The sequence below is a fragment of the Halichoerus grypus genome, chromosome 4 (genome assembly GCF_964656455.1).
Source record: "Halichoerus grypus chromosome 4, mHalGry1.hap1.1, whole genome shotgun sequence".
NCBI lineage: Eukaryota > Metazoa > Chordata > Mammalia > Carnivora > Phocidae > Halichoerus > Halichoerus grypus.
In genome coordinates, this window is record NC_135715.1 from 168377293 (window position 1) to 168398569 (window position 21277).

General features: G+C 35.4%; 1 protein-coding gene across 2 annotated transcripts in view; it reads left to right on the top strand.

Moving 5' to 3' along the window:
- CPS1 (carbamoyl-phosphate synthase 1) overlaps positions 1 to 21277 on the top strand; it is a 122680-nt gene that overhangs the window by 63070 nt on the left and 38333 nt on the right. For both annotated transcript variants that reach the window (XM_036098744.2, XM_078071279.1), the window contains 3 exons: positions 18246 to 18387; positions 19682 to 19747; positions 20207 to 20270. In XM_036098744.2, the coding sequence (XP_035954637.1) occupies positions 18246 to 18387; positions 19682 to 19747; positions 20207 to 20270 (272 nt within the window). The remainder of the gene's footprint in view (positions 1 to 18245; positions 18388 to 19681; positions 19748 to 20206; positions 20271 to 21277) is intronic.

Sequence of the window (21277 nt, forward strand, 5' to 3'; positions counted from 1 at the left end):
GCAATAATAACACTTGCTTTTCTTTTTGAGCAAAATGAGGTTCTTTTTCATCAGTTGAACAGTTGCCCACAACAAATGCTTGGTTTTGAAAGTGGGGGATTCCAATCTGCCAAAAATGAAACTAGCTGCGGTTGCTTAAAAGTCATCCTTTCTAGTGATCACATAAAATGAACCCTAGACAGCAAATACGTTAAGAATTGAGCCTGTGCATTCATCTTAGAATTTTGCTGACTGGAGCTTTCTTTTTCTTGGTTTATGAGGCCAACAGAACTTCCATGTTGAATTATAGTCTCTTCTACTGTTACCAGTTTCAGACAACTGATTTCAAATGCCTATGAAACCACTCCAATTAAACCACATGAGGGTGCTAGAAACTTACAGTATGCCAATTGTAGCTGTGGGAGAGACCTGGGGTGAAAAATAGCAGATGTTGTTGTGATTTAAATTTTCACTTGATATACATTCTGATTTTTGGACAAATTCTATGTTTTAACTGAATAGTTTTTGTTACAACCAGAAAGCAGGTTGAGATTCTAACTAAGCAGGAACAAGTGTATATTGAGAATGAAAAACGTGCTTGGAGGATTAGACCCGCTTACTGTTACAGATCACTTATCTTTCTGATTTCCACATTCTGTTGCATTTATTTGCTGATAATTTAACATTTTTAGTTTCCATTTTCTGGCATAAGCATATTTGTAAATAGAGATATTTTCTATTGTTTGTAATGATCAATGTTAAAATTTTTTTATATAAAGCTTTTAATAACTTAAAATAGTCTAAAACATTATACTTAAAGTTATCTTTTGTCTCAAGAACTCAACAGGTGATCCATGGTGTTAGTAAACCTAAACCTTGAACTCATTATTTTCTGAATGATACTTTACTATTTAATTCTTCTTGTTTTTTTTGTTTGTTTGTTTGGTTGGTTTTTTGTTTTTTGATTTTGGAGTGTCCTAGATGCACACAGAGCAATTTGATAATGATTGTTATTTAGAAGTGTTAAATAAGTAGAAAAAAAAAAAAAGAATAGATAGCCACTGAAGCTACCTGTCTCAGTCATTGTGTGGTCCATAGAGGTCTGAAACTGGATGGATATCATGGCTGATGGAATGTAAGTGTGTAGGACTTGAGTTTTGTTGTCCTGTTTTGGTTATCTTCACCATTACCCTGGATTATGATGTCTTCTGCTTTTTCTCAGCCTCTACATATCCAAGAAGGCTTAGTCATCAAGGCAGATACTGCTCCAACAGTAGTAATAACTCTCCATTAGCAGTTGGCATTATATAGCTGAATTATGCATTGCCAGTTTGCAGAAAGTTTATGAAGATCAGTTCTTTTTCCTTTACATTTATCTGTGGTTCACTTTGTTTCAAAATCTCAACTGTTCCAGTGTTGGAAAGGCTGACTTTCCTTGTAGACCGAGGAGGTAACTATTTGGTGTGGTTTGAGATGGCCCGCAAATTCTCTTGCCTCAGCATCTCTCTGCTGCCAATGTGCCCAGGTCCCTTTGCGCTTTTCTGATAGGTCCCTGGGAAAACAGGCAATGGGGATCTCAGCTGGGAGGAAAGGGGAAACTTAAAGAAGGGATGAAGTATAGAATGCCAGATGTGGGTTAAGTTTCACTTGGTTCCTTTCCACTTGGAAAGAACGCAGGGTCTGGAGCTAGTCAGATAGATAGGTGGGAAGTTTTCCCCTGCTGTGGAATCGCACGTCACCTCCCTCCCTTCTCTGGCCTCACATGCTTTCTGCTAATGTCTGCTTAATAGTTTTGTTGTGAAGCTTAAACAATATAAATGTAAAGGACACCTGGCACATGGTGAATGCCCAAGATGGTTTTCACTCTTTCCCCCTGAAAATGCTGCTTATTATAATGAAGAGTATTTTGTGATTTCAGATAGATACATTTAAAGACTACTTTTTAGAGCTACACAATTTGCATTTGCTTATATATTTTACAGTATGTCATTTCTTAATTTTCTTGATGATGCACTGTCACTTCACTTGTTTTAATACCAGACCTATTTTTTTTAAAAAAGAAGCAATGATAGCAAGTAATACAAATGCTATTCTTATCAAAAGATCAATAACACTCCATTATGCTAATGAACAAAAATTCCCACTCTACAGTTGTTAATCATGCTAAAATTCTTCTAAAATCCAATAAATATGTTTACTAGCACAGGATGAGAACATCATTCAGATTGATGGCCAGTCTATGACTTGTATTTACATATAGTCATCTGAGATGAAGTTCAGAATTTGACTCCTAAATGGAATATACCCATGTATTTAGGATATATGTGAATGTCCATAGATTGGAGTGGGGAAAACAAAACAATGTTTGTAGTGAGGTTGGCATTATGGAAATAACTGAAGAGTTTTCCATGTCCATGAGAAAGTGAAAATTATAGAAATTCCTTTCCTTGAAGGGTGGAGATGAACATGTGTCTTGCTGAGGATGATATATGAAATCCCAGCCTAGTTCAGGGCAACGAGATATTAGACTAGTGTTAGAATAATTGACTCAGCGTCCAGGCTGCAAGTGCTTGCTCCCATCAGAACTCAGTCTGCCGTCTCCAGCACATGAGCACAGCAATGGCAGCCCACGGGAGACTTCCAGAGCAATAGCCATTCTTACCGACTCAGGTGATAGCCGTGATTCAGACAGCTTCAGCAAAAAATTTCTCTTCCCACTTGAGTTCACTGACTTTCTCCTTCTCCTCTTAAATTGTTTATTGCTGCCCAAGGGCATGCTAGGAATGTTGACAGTTCTAGGCAGTTCCCCAAATTTATAAGCTGGTGTAGTAGCATTAATCGACCTAGAGTGATAACATATTTTACAGCGAGTTTCTTTAGGTTTTGAGATGTTTCTCTTTACTCCATGTGATGTGAGTTGTATCATGTAGGATTCCAATGCCTGTAATGCATATGCACTGGGATTTAGATGTTTAATCTATTAACTTCACGTTACTGGATCACTTTGCAGGGAGTGTAAGAAAAGTTGAGTCTGTCAGGGTTTTTGGTGGAGCTGCAATGTTTGCATAAGCTCTATCCATTGGCTTTCACAACTGAGCTATCCACATTTTAATATGTCTATTTTCCCCACACTCGCTCATCTTACCAACACCGACTCTTTCACCCATAATGCTCCTCCCATATAGCGTTTTCATAAATACTTACTACAAGAAAAAATATACTTATTTTGCTCTATTAAAAATTACAAAAACCTCACCTATAATCCTTTCCTCCATTAGCGTATAGAGAGATTCAATTTTGATCATGCAAATAAACCTGACCTGGAGGGCAAAAGTACAAGTGCCATAAATCAAATAAATCAAATGTCAAATGTCTTCATCAGCTAGGTTCTCCTGGTATAGCTGACTCCCTAAGGTAACAAAAGAATGGATTTAGAATTACATCTTTTAATATAGAAAACTGAATTTTGATTCAATCAAACAATTCTCAGTGCCTTTCAAGTGTAAGATAATAATCAGAAAATTTATTGACTACATATCAGTCACTGTTCTAAGCACATTATTTCATTTAGCTTTTACTACAACCTAAGGAGATCAGTAATTATCCTGATTTTACAGTTGTAAGCTGAGGCACTGAGATATTTAGCAACTTCCTTGCTATCACCTGCTAATAAATGACAGATGTGGGATCAAACCTGAGCAGGACTCCAGAGCTCAGGATGTTTGATATTTCACCCCTGTGCTATATGTAAATGTGTGTATATGTATATACACACACATATATGTGAATATATATATATGTATTCACACATAATTGTATACATGTATGTTGAGGGGTGTAGAAAGGTGAATTAAATAGCATCTGAGGGAAATAAGGTTACAGATAACAGACACTTTCAATATAGTAATGATATTCAATAAAGGATGATAGTCCCATCACCATAGAACTAGCACATATGAGAAAGTTTTCAACTATGTTAGTAATTAATAGACAAGCACAGGTACAAAGATCTCTCAGTTGAACCCCTTCTGCTATAAGTAAGGAAGGAAGTCAACTGTAATAAAGCTTGTTTATGAGCGGGGACTATTTCAGGACATTACACCCCAAACATTTAAATTTACAATATCAAGTTGGATTAGCAATTTTAGATTGAAAGATAATAATGATACTTAAAAAAAAAAACACAACAACATGAACAGGCAAGAAAAAAACCATGAGGGTGCTAATTACCAGCTTTGAGTATCTGCTTATCTTATGCCTGTGTCTTTTTAATTTTTTTATTTCCTTATTTTGATTTTTGGGTGCTTTAGTTATTTCTGATTGCCATATCAAAAGGAATCTCTTGTTGTCCAATTTAGATGTTTAAAAATAGGGGATATGGCCATTGTCATACAGTTTATACCATGTAAGTATAGGAGGCTAAGATTTGGATCTATTTCTTTATTAATTGTTGGTATAAATTTAATTTACTGTAGATTAATGTACAAATTATGCAGGAATTCCTTTTGTCCAATATTCTATAGGCTTCATTTTTTTTTTACTATTTTAATTCTTATAATATTCTTTTCCTTCTTCGCTGCCACTTACTGCTATATTCAATGTAGCAAAAAAGAGTAAAGTACACTTTTGAAGGGCCCAATTGTCATCTGAACATCACTATGTTCAGTGTGATAAACTGTGTCCATTGGTGAGTGCTGAAAAATCATAGGTGTGCCTATTGCTTAGGAAAACAATCTAGGGCAAACCTGGTGAGTTCCACTTGGGCATTCAAGTGCTAAATTGAGCTCAGTAAAGTTGGCCATTTCCCTGCAGCCACAAACTTTTGGCAGATGTAATAATGCAGGTGTCACCTTAGCTGGAACACTCCCTTTGAATGTCCTCTCCTATACATGTTAGTTTCTATTGACTTTTTATTTAGCTTGCTCATGAGGCATGGCAAAACCAGACAAGAACATTTTGTGCTTTCATTTGATTAAAGTTTTTTTGGGGAAAAATGTCACCTAAAAGTTGTTAAAACTTAGATATAAGGTAGAAAAATGTTGGTACTTTGCTTTCTAATGATAATTTGCACTTTCTGATAGAAAAAAACCCTAATAATAAGAAACTTTAGTCTTAAAGGGTATTAAATATAGACATAATTTAGGGAAAGAGATATATATATTTCCTTATATCTAACATATAATTGCATGTTATAATTTTGATGATACTTTACTCTGGACATATGTTTGTCCAAATGCCATTGGTTGTTTTCCCCACTCCAGTCTGAACATTCATCTATATATACTAAGTATATATGAATGTGGGAATGGTGATGATTGGATGCTTTAATGGAACCCGTTGTCTTGATTTGCAGAAAATGGGTTATGTCCTCTGACCTCACTACCAACTCACACTATATTTCTGAGTTTTAGTTTCTCTCTAGTTAAAAACAAAACAAAACAAAACAACACAGAAAAAGCAAACTCCGTTCTTATTTTACTGGGAAGCCATGCAACTAAGATGAATATATAACATATTATGTGTGAAATAATTAACTCTAAAGGAAAACAGTTTTATCAATTATTACATATTACCATTCTATGGTTTTAGTCTTTATACCCTAAACCACTTATCTAATAAACCTCTCCAAGAATACTTAAAATTGGAGCTTTTATGAGAAAGTTTTTTTTTTTTTTCTATTTGGAAGAGGAGTATTACTGTGGGAATTTCTATGCCTCTGTGAACTAATGCTAAAAATACATTTTATTTTAAATTTGTTTTATGTTCTATGTGATAAGATATTTTAGGTGATGTCATAGATTTGATAGGCCGCCATTAATTTTTTTAACTAACAATTTATTGAATCATATAGAATGTAAAAGTTTGCATCAAATATTTAATGTTCTGAGAATCTTCATTGAATTCACTATTTAAATAGTGTTTACAAATGTGTATTTTGAAAGTGTGAGAGAGAACTTGATTCTGGCATGGGCAAAATAAATGTTTTACTCAAAATGTTTCAGAGTGATATTTAGATAATTCATAAAATGGATATTATATATTTTTGTGTATTGATTCTAAATGTTTGATAGTTCAAAAAAATCTTAAGTTGATTTAAAATAACATATACTCATAATTTGCATGTACTTATTAATAGTCAAGAATTAATAGACAATCCTTATGTCGATATCTCTGATCTCAGCATGATGAGTTATGTATTTACTTGATGGCATTTCTCTTTATTAGGAGATCTTATTGGGCCAGATGGTATTTGTTCATCTACTCAGTCATTAGTATTTATTGGGTGCCTACTATGTGCAAGACATGGTACTAGGTCCAGTGCCATTTGTCTATGGATAGTTGTTAGTCATTAACATGCCTTCCCTGGGTTTATAATCTATTTTGGAAGATTAAATATATACACGTGGCCATACAGAAGACAGATACTTTTAACAGACCACCTAGAGGCAGGAACACAAAGCCAGGAAAGTTAAATGGAGGTTAAAAACAAAAGCTCTAAGGCCTCTGCCTATGTTATCTCACGTAAGTGTTAATTTAAGAGTTCCTAGAGGGTGTGCATCCCTACTTCATATCTTATAAGTGAAACAATGACTCAGATGTTTAAGTAAACTTTTCAACATTTCAGAGGTAGTGCCTGTTGGAGCCAGGATTTAAGTTCAGGACTTGCGGAATCCAAGGACTGCATATATCCCTTCAATATATTCCCATATATATCCTTCAATATATCCCACTACCAGGGGAGCCAAGAAAAGAGAGATTTTAAAACAAAATAAATAAAATGGGAAGACACTTTCAACAATATTGTGTGGTTTAGGGAGAATAGTGAGGGAGAGAATTGAGCAAGTCCACCAAACTTGGTGATCTGGAGGAAGGAGCAGGAACTAGACTATAAGGACCGAATATGCAAGAAGAGAGGAAGCAGGTAAATGGATGAATTTTACTTAGGAAGCAACAAATCATGTTTGCTCTTACTTTGTTATGTTTCTGCTATGTTTCATAAAAGTGAGAATCTTACTGTAAAGAAATTAAGTCTATGAACAGAAATTAAAGTGGATATTATCTACCTATTTGTTCAATGTAGGTAGTAGTTGGAACCACATAGTTTCATTTCGGTGTTCTGTAATTATTTGATACATGTGGGTACCATCCTCCAATTAAATTATAAATTCCATTAGGGCAAATTTCAAATATGATAATGTCTTAATAGGCTTTTATTATAATCTTTTCTTAAGAGCTTTTGCTGATTTGTGTGAACACAGAATAAAGTTCACTGTACTAAGGCATAGCATCAGCTCCGAAACAGATATGAATGGCTTCCAATTCTTACTGATCATATATTTTCTTGGTAATTGGCATAGAGTATCTTCCATTGAACAAACGCTCAAAAATATTTGTGTGATAATATGCCCATTAAATAAATGAATACATATTCTTGGTAGAAAATGAAAATCAGAATTTCCTAGTCATGACAAAGAAGGGAAATTGGAGTAGAAAAAAAATGAATTTACCTGGTTGCTTCAAGAGCCCCACAAAATGATTACCTGAGAAATATATAGTCCAAGATACAAACTCACTGTGTTGGAAGACATTGTAAATCAGCATCTCTATATTTTCATTTTTTTAAGTGACTATATATCTACTGATTAAGTAGGAAGACTTTGAATAAACTGCTTTCTACGAAAAGGGGATTTATCTAATTGTTTTATATTATCAAATGGAGATTTATATACGCTGGAAACATTATAATACCTATATGTACATTACAAAATCTCTATTGCCAGTTGACAACAAGCCAAAATTTTTATATTTTTGATTAAAAACAAAAAACTATCTGGGTTTTCAAAATTGCAAATTTTCTTAAAAGTTATTGTGAGAAATATTCACTGGTATTTACAGTTGTGGTGAAGGTTCTAATTTAATTACCCAGAGAAGAAGGTTAAGGCAAAAAAGATATATTATTTATAAGACAGAGATCTATATTTCTCTGGTGACCTAAAGGTGCATTTCCGTTATAATACGGGTGGAAAATATCACTAGTCTATTTTTGTGGATGGTGAAACTGAGTCACATTGAGGTGTGTGTCATACTTTCTGTCACAGCAGTCAGAGGAAAGCAAGGAATCTAGCCCAGGGCTTCTGCCTGTGGTTCTAGTCACTAACCCTTTTCAAAAGCTTCTTTTTAGAGATATGACTTTTAAATCAGACAGCTGGAGATCAGTTCCTCCTTAGCTGTCAAGTTGTGAGCTGTGTGTTTTCCTGCCTGAATTGTTGACCCCACTTAGAGCAGAAGAATTGTAAGAGATGTGCCCTTCTCTAGAACTCTTGGGGGGAAAACACAGGGGCCTGGCAGGGAGAAAGCCTTGGCGAGTCACCTTTAAAAGATGTAAACAGAATTTTCATGGGTATGGAGAGCTGGGATAAGGGGTTTCCTTTTACATTTTGCCATATTTCAAATAGAAGACTGTCTATATGCATGTATACACGTACATACATACCTACAAACATATACATGTATTTTTTCTTTAAATAAGATGCAAACATCTTATCCTCCATGTTAATGCAGGTCAGTAAAAATCTGAAGTGTATAATGGAAATTACATTTACACAAAATAGTCTGCCTCAGCTGTAGTTACAGAAGCTAGATAATCACTCACTGGCCCCCAGAATTTTTTCCCCTGCTCATTCATACCTGAAGTGTCTTTGTGGTGGCGTAGAGCCTCGGAATCTGCCCTCGGAGGTGAAATGCATGATTTTCATCCTGAGGAGCGTAGGGTAGTAGTGGCCATGCCTCCCCACGGTGTAGGAAGTGCTTGGGTACATGTGCTCTCAAGATCAGTTGTGATCTGCAGGAAGTACAGAGTATGTTGGTCCTCATTACGTCAAGGGATCGCTACAGGAATGTTGCAGAGGAGGGGAAAAGTCTGAGAAACGCTGGGGTGCTAGAGCCAGATTTAGATGACTTACCAGTTTTGTTCTGATGAACTGCCCCTTCTGCTTCTCCTCCTCCTTTTTCTCTTCTCCTGTGCCTGTTCTTACCCTTCTTCCTCATCTCCTGGCGTCTACATGTGTGAAGAACTTATTTACTTGCTTGGCATTGTGCCAAACACTTCACATATTTATCATTTCATCTGATTGATACGATTTCTTTTCTCAGTGGAGTTGGAGCGTGACTCTAGATTTGGCCGGTGATGTTTACTTAAGGTCGAAATAGGCAGTTAGGCACTCTTTGCCAGTTGTACATGATGATAATAATGTAACGGCCCTCACCTCAGTGTAAACGTGGCTATGGTGATGTTACACATACGGCCTCAAACCCTACCCTACCACCTACTCTTTAGCCGATGGACGGATTTAATTGACCATCCTTTGCTCTAGGCAGCTTGAAGGGAGAGCTACTCAATTTGCTCTTGACTATAGTCATTAGCATGAAGTAAATGAGAATTTTTGCTGTCTTGGGTGTTAATGTTTATTTTTATGTCTTTTTCTGAAAAACACTCAGTGATAAAGAATTTTGATTTCCATGTAGGTAGTAATCCTCAAATTAACATAGATCTAATGCGATATGTCATCAGGAATTTAAAACTAGAATTTTTTCACATCCTCCTAGAAATGACTTTCCATTTTACCTCCTTTCTAGAAAGGGCTTACATTTGCTCATTCAAGAACTAAAAAATTTGGTCAAAAATTATTCCTACATATGTTACATTTAGCAAGAAAAAAATCTATGCAGCGGTTATCAGTAGATAGGCTTCAGTTAAGTAATTTATTTTAATACGATTCTAAGTAATAGTTTCTAGAAGTCAAAGAAAGTTATATATTGAAAGTTATACTGTTGTTTCTTGGAACAACACATCTGATAGGTGGAAGACTACTCTGTTGAAACATGACTTCCTTTAAACAAAAATAATGGAGAGGTTCTAAAATATAAGACTTCCAAATAAATTTATTTGTGAAATAACAGATTTTAAAGCATCAAAGAATGCTCATTTAATCTCAGTTTTCTACTGAGGCCTTATACAGCATTTATTTTTGTTTGTTGGATTTAAATCTGGACATATAAGAAACCTATATTTATGGGAAAAGCCAGGATTTTGCTTACTGAATACATCTTCTTAATTTGGGGAAAAGGATCTATTGAACGGATTTAAAATTATAAGTAAATTTATTAATCAGAAGTAGCAGAAGCAATATTCTATAGTATACACTTTGCCCTTTAGTTCAATCTGATCAGGTGAAAGCTGCTTGATTAGTAAAAACATGCTTTTTTGAACGCATTCTTTTTTTTTTTTGATAACTAGAAATTTATACTTTTTTTAAAACTTTTTATTGTTATGTTAATCACCATACATTACATCATTAGTTTCTGATGTAGTGTTCCATGATTCATTGTTTGTGCATAACACCCAGTGCTCCATGCAGAACGTGCCCTCTTTAATACCCATCACCAGGTTAACCCATCCTCCCACCTCCCTCCCCTCAAAAACCCTCAGTTTGTTTTTCAGAGTCCATAGTCTCTCATGGTTCATCTCCCCCTCCGATTTCCCCCCCTTCATTCTTCCCCTCCTACTATCTTCTTCTTTTTTTTTTCTTAACATATATTGCATTATTTGTTTCAGAGGTACAGATCTGTGATTCAACAGTCTTGCACAATTCACAGCACTCACCATAGCACATACCCTCCCCAATGTCTATCACCCAGCCACCCCATCCCTCCCACCCCACCCCCCACTCCAGCAACCCTCAGTTTGTTTCCTGAGATTAAGAATTCCTCATATCAGTGAGGTCATATGATACACGTCTTTCTCTGATTGACTTATTTCGCTCAGCATAACACCCTCCAGTTCCATCCACACTAATAGACATGACTTACTATGATAGGGTGCTTTCTGTTTGTTTTTCATCATTACCAAATCCATGGCAGAGAAAGAGAGAGTTGCAGCATTTTCAACTAGGAATCATCGAGATACAAAATGTGATCTATTATGGCTCAAAAATGACAATTAACTTAACCTATATTAGGTCATTTTCTCCATTATTATTACTTGGTATTCATAGACTATAATCATGATATTATAATCAGTATTTTATAAGTGTTCTTACCAGATCAAAAGTAATACCATAATAATTCTGGATTATTGGGATCACTGAATATTGGTAAAAAAAGATTCATAGATTAAAAATTGCCTACTTAAAAATATCTATAGTATCATTTGCTCATAAGCTTTTCTTCTTTGTTTGGTTCTGTTGTTTTTAGTAGCCTTTAAGGTGAAATACAGCTTTAAGTGTCTCGTCCCTCGAAAATCAATCCTTGTAATATCGTAGCATTATTGCCATAGTGCCAAGTGGACCTAGATCCTAACAGATAATTTTCATGCTGGTGTGCTCTCACATGAACATGGGATCATTGGGTATTGTTTGTCCCGTAGATGAGCGGTAAAGATCAAAGTTCTTTAATTCCTCCAAAGACCTCATGACTGTATAGTAACAAAGCATCGTGCTTTGAAGAATTAAGAGAAAATAGCAGTATTTACCCAATGGCCTAAGTTTCATCCTTTGCTTTTCTAAACATGATTGCTGCTTTTGAAAAATGTCTTTTGCATTTCTCTTAAGGAAAGAGGTAACGACCTGTCTCTTTGAAAGAAAAGATGAGAAGACAAATAACTTCCTTGATTATTGGGCCTGGGGCACGGTCTTGAACCTGTGAAATGCCAAAAAGAATCCCTGAAGCCGTGTAAAAGTCAGGGGAGAGGCTGATGGGGGGTCTCGGGGCAGAGAACACAGCTCTTACTCGGTTCTCCGCCCTTATCGAAGCAGGTGTCATTACTGAACATCAGGCCCTCGTGTTTTCTCAGCTTCTGCCTTTTCGGGGATTTTTAAAAAGAAGATAATAATAAAATTGCAAGCCCATCCCATAATTGTAGGCCAAGTGGAGTGCTCATTTTCACATTAGAGCTTGTGCAATCTGGAGGGGAATTTGTTTAGTATTACTTGTGAGTTGGTGGATCAGATAAAAGCCAGTCAAGTGGAAGAGAGGACTGTGTGAAGTGTTCTGGCTCTCCTGGTAATTTCGATGCTGCAGGCGTTCCTCCAGTCAGTTAATAGATTTCCCCAGCTCCTTTATGCCAGGTGAAAATTTCCTCATTAAGGGGAATTTATTCCATTTCCTTTTATCATTTATTATTGAAGACTAAGTGTGAGTGGAGGAAGTTTCTGAGATGACAGGGTAGAATTTTAAACAACAACAACAACAAAATCTACATTGGAAGTCGGAGAGAGACAGGAGAAAGGCTCGTATTGTTTATAAAACCAGAGAACACACAAGAGACTTCCCGCCGTAGAAGCTGAGCCATGCTGTCTTAACTGTTAAAAGATTAGGGCAGAGTGTGTAAAAGTCTGATTGTCTGTTTTTAAGGTGTTTTTCCTCCTCCTAAAATTTCAGAGCTGTCATTTTGTGCTACTAAGTAGAGAGGAACTGAAGATTATGAAAAGACTAGCATCACAGTTATTTGGTGTTTCTTTGTGTTATTGTTTAGATTCTTTTATGCAATAATGGAAGTGTAACCTTTGCAGAGTTTGCCCTTGAACTCTGAAGGTAAGGAAAGCTGGGAGGGGAGAGAAAAGTTACATATAAGGTGTGTTTTCCAGGATGCAGTGAAGATCAACACAAACATACTAGTACACACACACACATACCAAATAACAGAAGGATACTTTATTGTACATACTTTAAAACTGAGTGCTTTTGTGCAATATGCTCCATTCAGCTGATCACATTCTTGCTTGGTATAATGCTCCCTTGATTTACAAAATAATATAAATGGAGCATTCCCTATTGAGGCTTCAAAAGGCAGTTTTGAATTACAAATTCAGCATTTGTATTTCTTTTAGTAATTATTCTATTTTGAGTTTGTTCCAAATTAAGGTTTTTATTTTCCTTTGGAAAAATAGAAATATTATAGCCCTGTCCCTAAAATAAGCTTTCATCTAACTTGATTTCTTAAAAAAAGAAAGTCTCCCTCTGATGGAAGTTCTTTTTAGCAGGCAAAATGGAGGACAGCCCAATGTGGGCAGATAAAGATGAGGAGCATGTATCTGAATCTCTACATTGTTAAATGAGCTTTATGTTCACTTAAGATTATTCATCTTGCATTTGACTCTGAAGAGGTTTAACCTTATCTAAATCACTGGCCCAAAGCTAATGAATCGTGTCTTCAAACTGTCTCTTATTTTATTTTATTATAATGGGACTCAAAATAAAATTTTGTATCAGAACAAGTAGGGAATAAAGTCAGTTTTCTTCCCTATGTAATGACGTGCTGGCCAGCTTTGTGTTATGCAAAAGCAGCAGAGAGAGTGAATAAGGGAAAGAAATATAGAGAGAGGCTACCTACCTGCTTCCTGTCTTGGAGTTCGGGGTACCCCACAGAATTAGGGTAGCACTGAATGTGGGAAGGGATCTAATTTATCCATGTCTTTGTAACTGCTATGCTGGGTCAGAATCAACATGTATTTTGTCAGTGAGGAGGACTGAAATGCTTTACACTATTTCATGAACATGCCTGAAAAGTAGAAATTAATAACCAGAGAGATTATAAATAAAATACTATAGAAGATACATCACTTTGAACTTCATATGAACATACCTACCTAATATTTGCATTCAAATTAAAATAGATGAACATGATTATATTCATATGCCATTCCAATTTAATACACCCTAATTTTCAAGATGTTTAAAAATGTCATATCATGCTATTGATCTAGCTATTTGAAGATTGAGCAAAAGTTAAAAAGCTGTTTTGGGCTCACCAAGAAAATACTCTGGGAATCAGCTTGTGAGCATGCACTCTGCAAGTCTGGCTTGATAACATCTGTTTTGGAAATCTCACCTGGTATGAATTGAGGGGGTGCCTATGGAGAAGTAGTTTTTCAGCCCCATTCTGAAATTCTATCATTTGTGACTCATTATTCTGTGTTACTATTGCTCTTCTCAGGCATCCCCTTTAAATAATGAAAACTCCCTGGTGTGGGGATACTATGGGGAGCAGTAATGATTGAGTTAGTCTTAGTGACAGATAGCTGTTTTTTGCCACCAGAGCTGAGCACAGAATTAATTCACTTTACTTTTTTATGCACGAGGCCAATTCTATCAATCAGTTTTTCTTTTTCTTTCTTTCTTTCTTTTTTTATTTGCTTGTCGGTAAGAGTACAATTTTATTTGGTGAGTCGAGGAGGAAGACTTTGTATATTTGCTGGACATGTCTTTATATGCTCTATTGGACTCTTTGGTGGAGAATAATAGGAGGAATTATGCATATTTCAGCAATAGCAAAGACTGCACTGCTGAATGTGGACAAAACAAATGCAAATATATTTCATCCCTAATATAAATGTGAGGAATCTAAATGGTTTTTTTTTGTTTTTTTAATACCATTATTTATAATTTTCATTTAAAGCCATGTAGCAACCTTTGAAGAATTCACTGATATTCTTTATAAGAAGAAATAAAAATAAATCATTCAAGGCAAGGGAAAAAAAAAAAAACATGACCCAAAGAGCTCGAGATAAATATATTACTTCTGGTTATCTTTAGACTTGAAGAACTTGCATTTTTGCTAGTCCGTAGTCATAATTACAGGTGTGATGGCTCTTTTCAAGGCATATTTCCTAAGTGTGTCTGGATTACTGCTTTTCAGGTTAGGATTTAGTCATTTAAGTTAGTGTGGCTGCTGATACAGTAACATAATATGGGTTTTGCCTCAGATAGTTATTGCAATAATAAAGAAATGTTTTACTGAAGATCTGTTTATTTTTATTTTTTTCTTTTACTGCTATCTCACTATTATGGGAAAATATTCTAGCAAGTAGCTAGAAAAATCTAAGGGTGAGAATTGGCTTAATGTTATATGTACAGTATTTCTCCACCTAACTCAAGCTTCATACTTATGTTTTTAACAAAATTGCAGATCACAGAAAAAATGTGTAGCCTTTCACCATGCAGGTAAACATTAATATGATTTATCTTTCCTAAAACTCACAATTAAATATATTTATTTAAAAAGAACATCATGCATAGTTCTAATTTAGAAAAACAGCTTATCAAGTACTTCCACTGTGAGGCTGAATGCACACTTGCACATAAACAAATGAGCAATTGATTTAGGAACATAATCTTGGCAAAAAAGTGAAAATATGCATTTCCAAAACAAATAGCAACAAACAAATTCTTCTTCTGCTTTTGTCTCAAATTTTTTTCTTTTTTGCGAGACTAAAGATAAACACCAGAAACTTGGGTGTTTCAAAAGCCCTCAGGAGCTCAGCAGTCATCCCTTGGGTAAGGCCTTTCCAGAGTTCCCAGTGGCAGCTGGGAGCATTCCCCCTGAGCCCCAGCCTTCTCTTGCATACATTTTCTCCTCAGCACCTCTCACAGTGCAGGCACATCGATGGTTATTTGTTTGCCTCCTAATATACTCTGACCTCCCTGAATGTAAGATTCGATATTTTATCTCTTCATCATTAAAATAGGTTGCACAGAAATAAAATTAAATAAGATAAAAACAGAGAGGGAGGCAAACCAGAAGAGACTCTTAACTATAGAGAGCAAACTGAGGGTTGCTGGAGGGGAGGTGGATGTGGGGAATGGGGTAACTGGGGGATGGACATTAAGGAACACACTTGATGGAATGAGCACTGAGTGTTATATGCAACTGATGAATTCTACCCCTGAAACTAATAATCTACTCTATGCTAACTAAATTGAATTTAAATAAAGAATTTTTAAAAATAAAATAGGTAGCACAGAGCCTGAGACACAGTGCATGTTCACTAAGTGTTAAAGCACTGATGTAAGAATGACAGTGAACGTTGCCCCACCTTCACCATTCATAATTTTCTACTAACTACAAATCCTCAGTGTGTTTTCTATACCTGCCATGCCCATCACGGTCTCAAATTATTGCAGACACAGTTGCCCTTGCCTACAGTACATCTGTCAACTTCTTCATCCATATAAAGCTGAACTTTCTTTATGGCTCTGTTCCCTTCCCTCTACTGCCATAGTATTTCTCCACTACATCCACTCACATTGTTATCTCTTTTCTCTGACCTCACATTGCACTACACAGCTTATCTCTCCATAAAATGTTTTGAATTGCTCTCTATCATTGCACTGTCTCAAATATTGTTTTGTATCTTCATGAGCAGCACTGTGGAGGTAGAAATTTCCGTGATGATAAAATATTCTGTAATCTGCACCATCTAATACAGTAACAGAACCACTGGCCACATATGGCTAATGAACACTTGAAATGTGGCTAGTGCAATTGTGAACCTAAAATTTAATTTAAAAATTTTTAAATTAATTAACATTTATAATTTAAATAGTCACATGTGGCTAATTGCTACCATATTGAACAACATAGTTCTAGAGCATGAAGCCCAGTACTTGGCACCCATAGCAAGTGACTAATAATACTTAATGCAGATTATGTTCAAGAATTTGACAGGAAAATGTGTTGCTCTGGGAGAATGTTTATCAAATACTTGGGAAGATTAAAAAATCAAAATGAGACATTAAATTTATTGGGAAGAAATAATGAATTAACTTGAGAGACAGAAGGAAATTTAAGTGCCTTAGAAAAAGCAAATTGACTAGGAAGAGACATAGCTGTAAAAACCCAAACTAATACTGATATCCAAAAACCAGAGAAATAGCTATTAAATATACCACCTTGATTCTCTCTTCTCTAAACTCAGAATATGAATTAATTAAAGAAGATTAAAGAATAGAATGAACAAAATGCAATAGATTTAATTCAACTACATTCTATTAGCAGAATTTCAATGAAAATGTTTTATTTATTATTAGATCTTCTGAGAACATACTGTTATATTTTAATTTCATTGTATTGACTATCAGACTGTTATAATTGAATTTTATTGTATTGACTATTGCTTGAAATAGCTGGCCCATAGCTATTTAGTTAGATATACTTTTACAGAAGTGTTTTATTCTTCTGTACCTTGGTTTTTTACAAATATTTTTTTGTACATTTTGAATTCTAGTTACAAGCTGATTTCAATAACTTTGTCTTTTCTATAAAAGCTGTTAAAGTCCAGTTTCCCTTATTCACTTAATAAATATTTATTGAATGTTGTCTGTGGACTAGCCTGCTAATCTTTGGGAATGATCTGGTAGATGTATTCTTTGTCATCATGGAACATGAATCTAGCAGGAAAAAAGTCAGGTTGGTGAATAAAAGCTAAGAAACATTAAAAATATTGGCACTATTGACATGCTAAGTAGTATGGTTCCAACTATGCTCCTGGCTCCAAGCAAATGAGTCAGTGAAGAGCCCAGGAAGATCTATGGGTGAGGGCAGACCGAGATATCTTCATGGGTGAAACTTGGCTCTAGTTGACCTATAAAGAGTGGCTGGGAGTTGGGGAGCAGTTGGGTAGGTAATAGGAATGTCAAAGTCATTACAGGTGAGAGAAACAACACAAATACTGTCTTGTCGACATATATAGATATGTGATATTAGTAAATAGGGACAGTTTATGGAGAGTATACCCAGTCTGACACAATGTTAGGATTCCCAGGTGAAGGTGATTCCTGAAGAACCTGTACATAAAGACCAGACCATAGGTCAGACATTAGAGAAGGAGCTACAGATTTGAGAATTATTGACTACTTATGCTGCTTGAGCCAATAACAGTGGTTAAATTTAGAGGGAGAGAGAAGGTAGAACTTTAGTCTTAAATCTGATACCAAAAAGATAGAGCCTTGGGTGGGGGAGAAAACCAGTAAATAATTTTTGTGAATTATAAAGTAGGGTGAGCAGCAACTTATCAGAGCCAGAAGAAGATATCTTTAAAGAATGAAACATCATGCAGGTCATATGTCGACAGGTTGAGGAGAAGAAACTTGAGAAAAGTTTCCTAGATTTAGTAAGAGGAAGGCCCATGGTTATTTTGAAAGAGGAGATCCATTAAGACAGTAAACGCAAAAGCCATTTTTTCAGGAAATAAGAGAAGAAGGCACCAGAAACCACATGTTTGGAAATGTCAGCATTGAAAATACTGAAAGATTTTATAGAGGCTAGAAGATTCAGTGGGCTATTTATTTGTGCATTTTTAAAAGATAGGAGATCTAAACATGTTGAAGATAGAAAATAAGGAGTCTTTGGTGTTTTTGAAATTCAACAGTTCACTGGTCCTTATTGTGTCTGTTCTAAACTTGAATCTCTCTTTTTCATTAAATCCTAGTGAATCCATTACAGAAGAAACCCTGAAAAAGTCAAAGGAGATTGGGTTCTCAGACAAGCAGATTTCAAAATGCCTTGGGCTGACTGAGGCCCAGACAAGGGAGCTGAGGCTAAAGAAAAACATCCATCCTTGGGTGAAACAGGTAAAGGAGTTTCCCTTTCCTCGAAGGGGGAAACATAGGCACCAGCTCATAGAGCCATTGCTAATAGAAAGAGGGGTGGAATTAAAAAATGATTCTACTTGTCTGATCGATGCCCATGATGCCACCAATTTTATTCAGCACAGGATTGATTTAAGCTTAAAAGGGAAAGGTTGAAGGGGCACTGGGACGTAAAGGTAAGAGTGAGTACGTGGTTTTCTCTGCCTAAATGAAAAAAAATCCAAATGACCTCTCCTTTACTTTTTAACCCATGTGCAAATATATCTGTGATAAGATAAATCCTTAGTGTAAAGGAAGGACTTGAAATACCCTAGTATGGTGGCTGACCTCTTGAAAAGAATAGTTATCTCTTTTGGCACTAACTTTTTACAGGGTAATACTTTATTTTAAGTGCCCCATCACTTTGGTTCATTTAGTATTCATTGTGATAGGGTTGGGTGTAATGAGCTCATCTAGTATTCATGGCAATCACACAAGAACTTTCATAGGTGTACCATTGTGGGGTTTTTTTTTTTTTTTTTGGACTTTAGTAGAGGGATGCTTTGGCTTAAAGTACCACCAGCTGGTTTTTGTCCTTTAGAATCATTGACTTTTCTCCACGTGCTCAGGTGGCAGATGCATAGCCTTTGGTCTCAGGTTTGATGCTGAATATATTCTAGTCAGCAATTATCTTTCTTCCTTCTCACCTGCCTTACACTAGCCTGCCCTGTTGGCCCTGAATTCTTGCTCACTAAGCTGAGCTCCTGGCCTTAGAGAACTGAATTGATTTACTTTTTCCAAATATGTTCAATGAGACCTGTCCCCTTCCCCTCTTCCCAATGCTTTAAGGTATTTGTGTCATCTCATTGCTCAGTGCCATAGGTAACTTAAATCCTATGCATTAATTTGCAAACCAAAGACATTCTTACATATAGGTCATTTTGCTCTGATTTGAGCTGCTTTAGATAGCTATCTGGGTAAATCTTCCTGGTAACGAGTTGACTGACCATTTTGCTATGTACATGAAAAGTACTGCTGTAATCAATCAGTGATGCTCTGGGGTGTGTATTGTTATTTATTGCTCAAATGATAACTAGATTATATCATTGTTCCTCCACCCAATCTCATTTTCAGAATTAGAAAGTAATTGAATTGTACCTACCTTTTTATCTGTCTTTGTATCTGATAGTAAGAGGCATTAAAGGGATATGAACACAGCACAATTTTTTTATTCTTCAAAAAAAATACAACAGGGAATAAAATCCCAATTTATTTATTTATTTATTTTCTCTTGCAGATCGATACACTGGCTGCAGAATACCCATCAGTAACAAACTACCTCTATGTTACCTACAATGGTCAGGTCAGAACTGCCAAATTGCTATATGCAGAAAGCTCTAGATTTAGTAAATGGTCCACAATGGGGGAATATAATTTTTGTGTTTTTGTTTATCTAGTAATCTTGTATTAAAAATGACATCATGTGGGTCAGATGTGATAATGTCTGTCCATACTCAATCTTTTCAGAACTGCCTTAAGATGGTGAAATCAAACAAGTAAAAATATAATAAGGATAACAGTTACATGAACATACAATTATGGTGTATTCTCATGGCTATTTAATTAAAAAATATTGAACTTAGTTTTTGTGACTAAGTAGAGCTTATACGTTATACTTATGCGTTCCCAGAGACTAGTAGAGGATACACGTCAATAAGAGGAAGAATGAGAAAGACAGACTCAGTGACAGGACAAAGAGTTTAATTAGATTGAAGAATAACACACAATAATTTCTGTGTCTTTTTTTTTTTTTTCTTCTCAGGAGCATGATATCAATTTTGATGACCATGGAATGATGGTGTTGGGCTGTGGTCCATATCACATTGGTAAAGTGATAACTTATATTTACATAAGACTTTATAGTTCATATAGTACTTTTCACACATGTTCATTCTATTATTCTAAGAACTATGAAAACAGATGCTGTTATAATAAGTATTTTGCAAATTAAGAAACTGAGGTTCAGATAGGTAAAGCCCAAGTTGATATGGCTATTAAATGGTAGAAGTGAGACTCAGATGCAAGTCTCAACTGTAATTCCTTCTGCTGTTTCACCATGTCCCCCCTTTTATGTTTTTATCTTCATGAACTAAATTGAGCCTCTCACTGAGGTTAGGGAATGAATTACACTTTGACCTTTTCTCATCTGGCACAGTTTTACGCAAAGATTTAGATTTGCTTAAGAACTTCATATATCAACCAGAAATTACATTTGTAGATGAGATCTGTGAATATATGACTTCTGTTGATATCGAACGCAAAGAGCTTTTATCATTGGTGCATAGACAGAGCATTATATAATTTAATTAAAATGTTCTCAGCAGAAATTTTTACACCTCACCCAGTCACTTAAAATTAGACATTTAATAACATTAATATAATAATCATAATTTACAGTTACAAAGTATATATTTAAATAGACAATGATATTTCTCAACAAGTGTATTTAACATTTAGTCTCACAAGTTATTCTAGTATGGAAATGATGAAATACATAATTTAAAATGTATGTAGTCTTACTCTGTTACTTTAAACATAGTTTATTTTAGGTTTTACAATTAATCAAGTGCTTCAGGATCTCCTACTTCAGCAATCTTTGGTCAAATATTGAAGTAGGTTGAAAGTGTTTATATCTTTACCCCTTTAGTTATTCTTGGCTAAATGGCCTGAACACCTCCACTAGGACCTGCTGTTCTCTTCTGTAGACCTTTCTTCCTTCCTATTCAAACTTTACCTAATTTATGTAACAATTCTGCTTTACCTTAGGACTCAGGGAAGACTAGCTAGGCTGATAATCAAGTATATACTTAATTGATAGTGAAAATTGGCATGC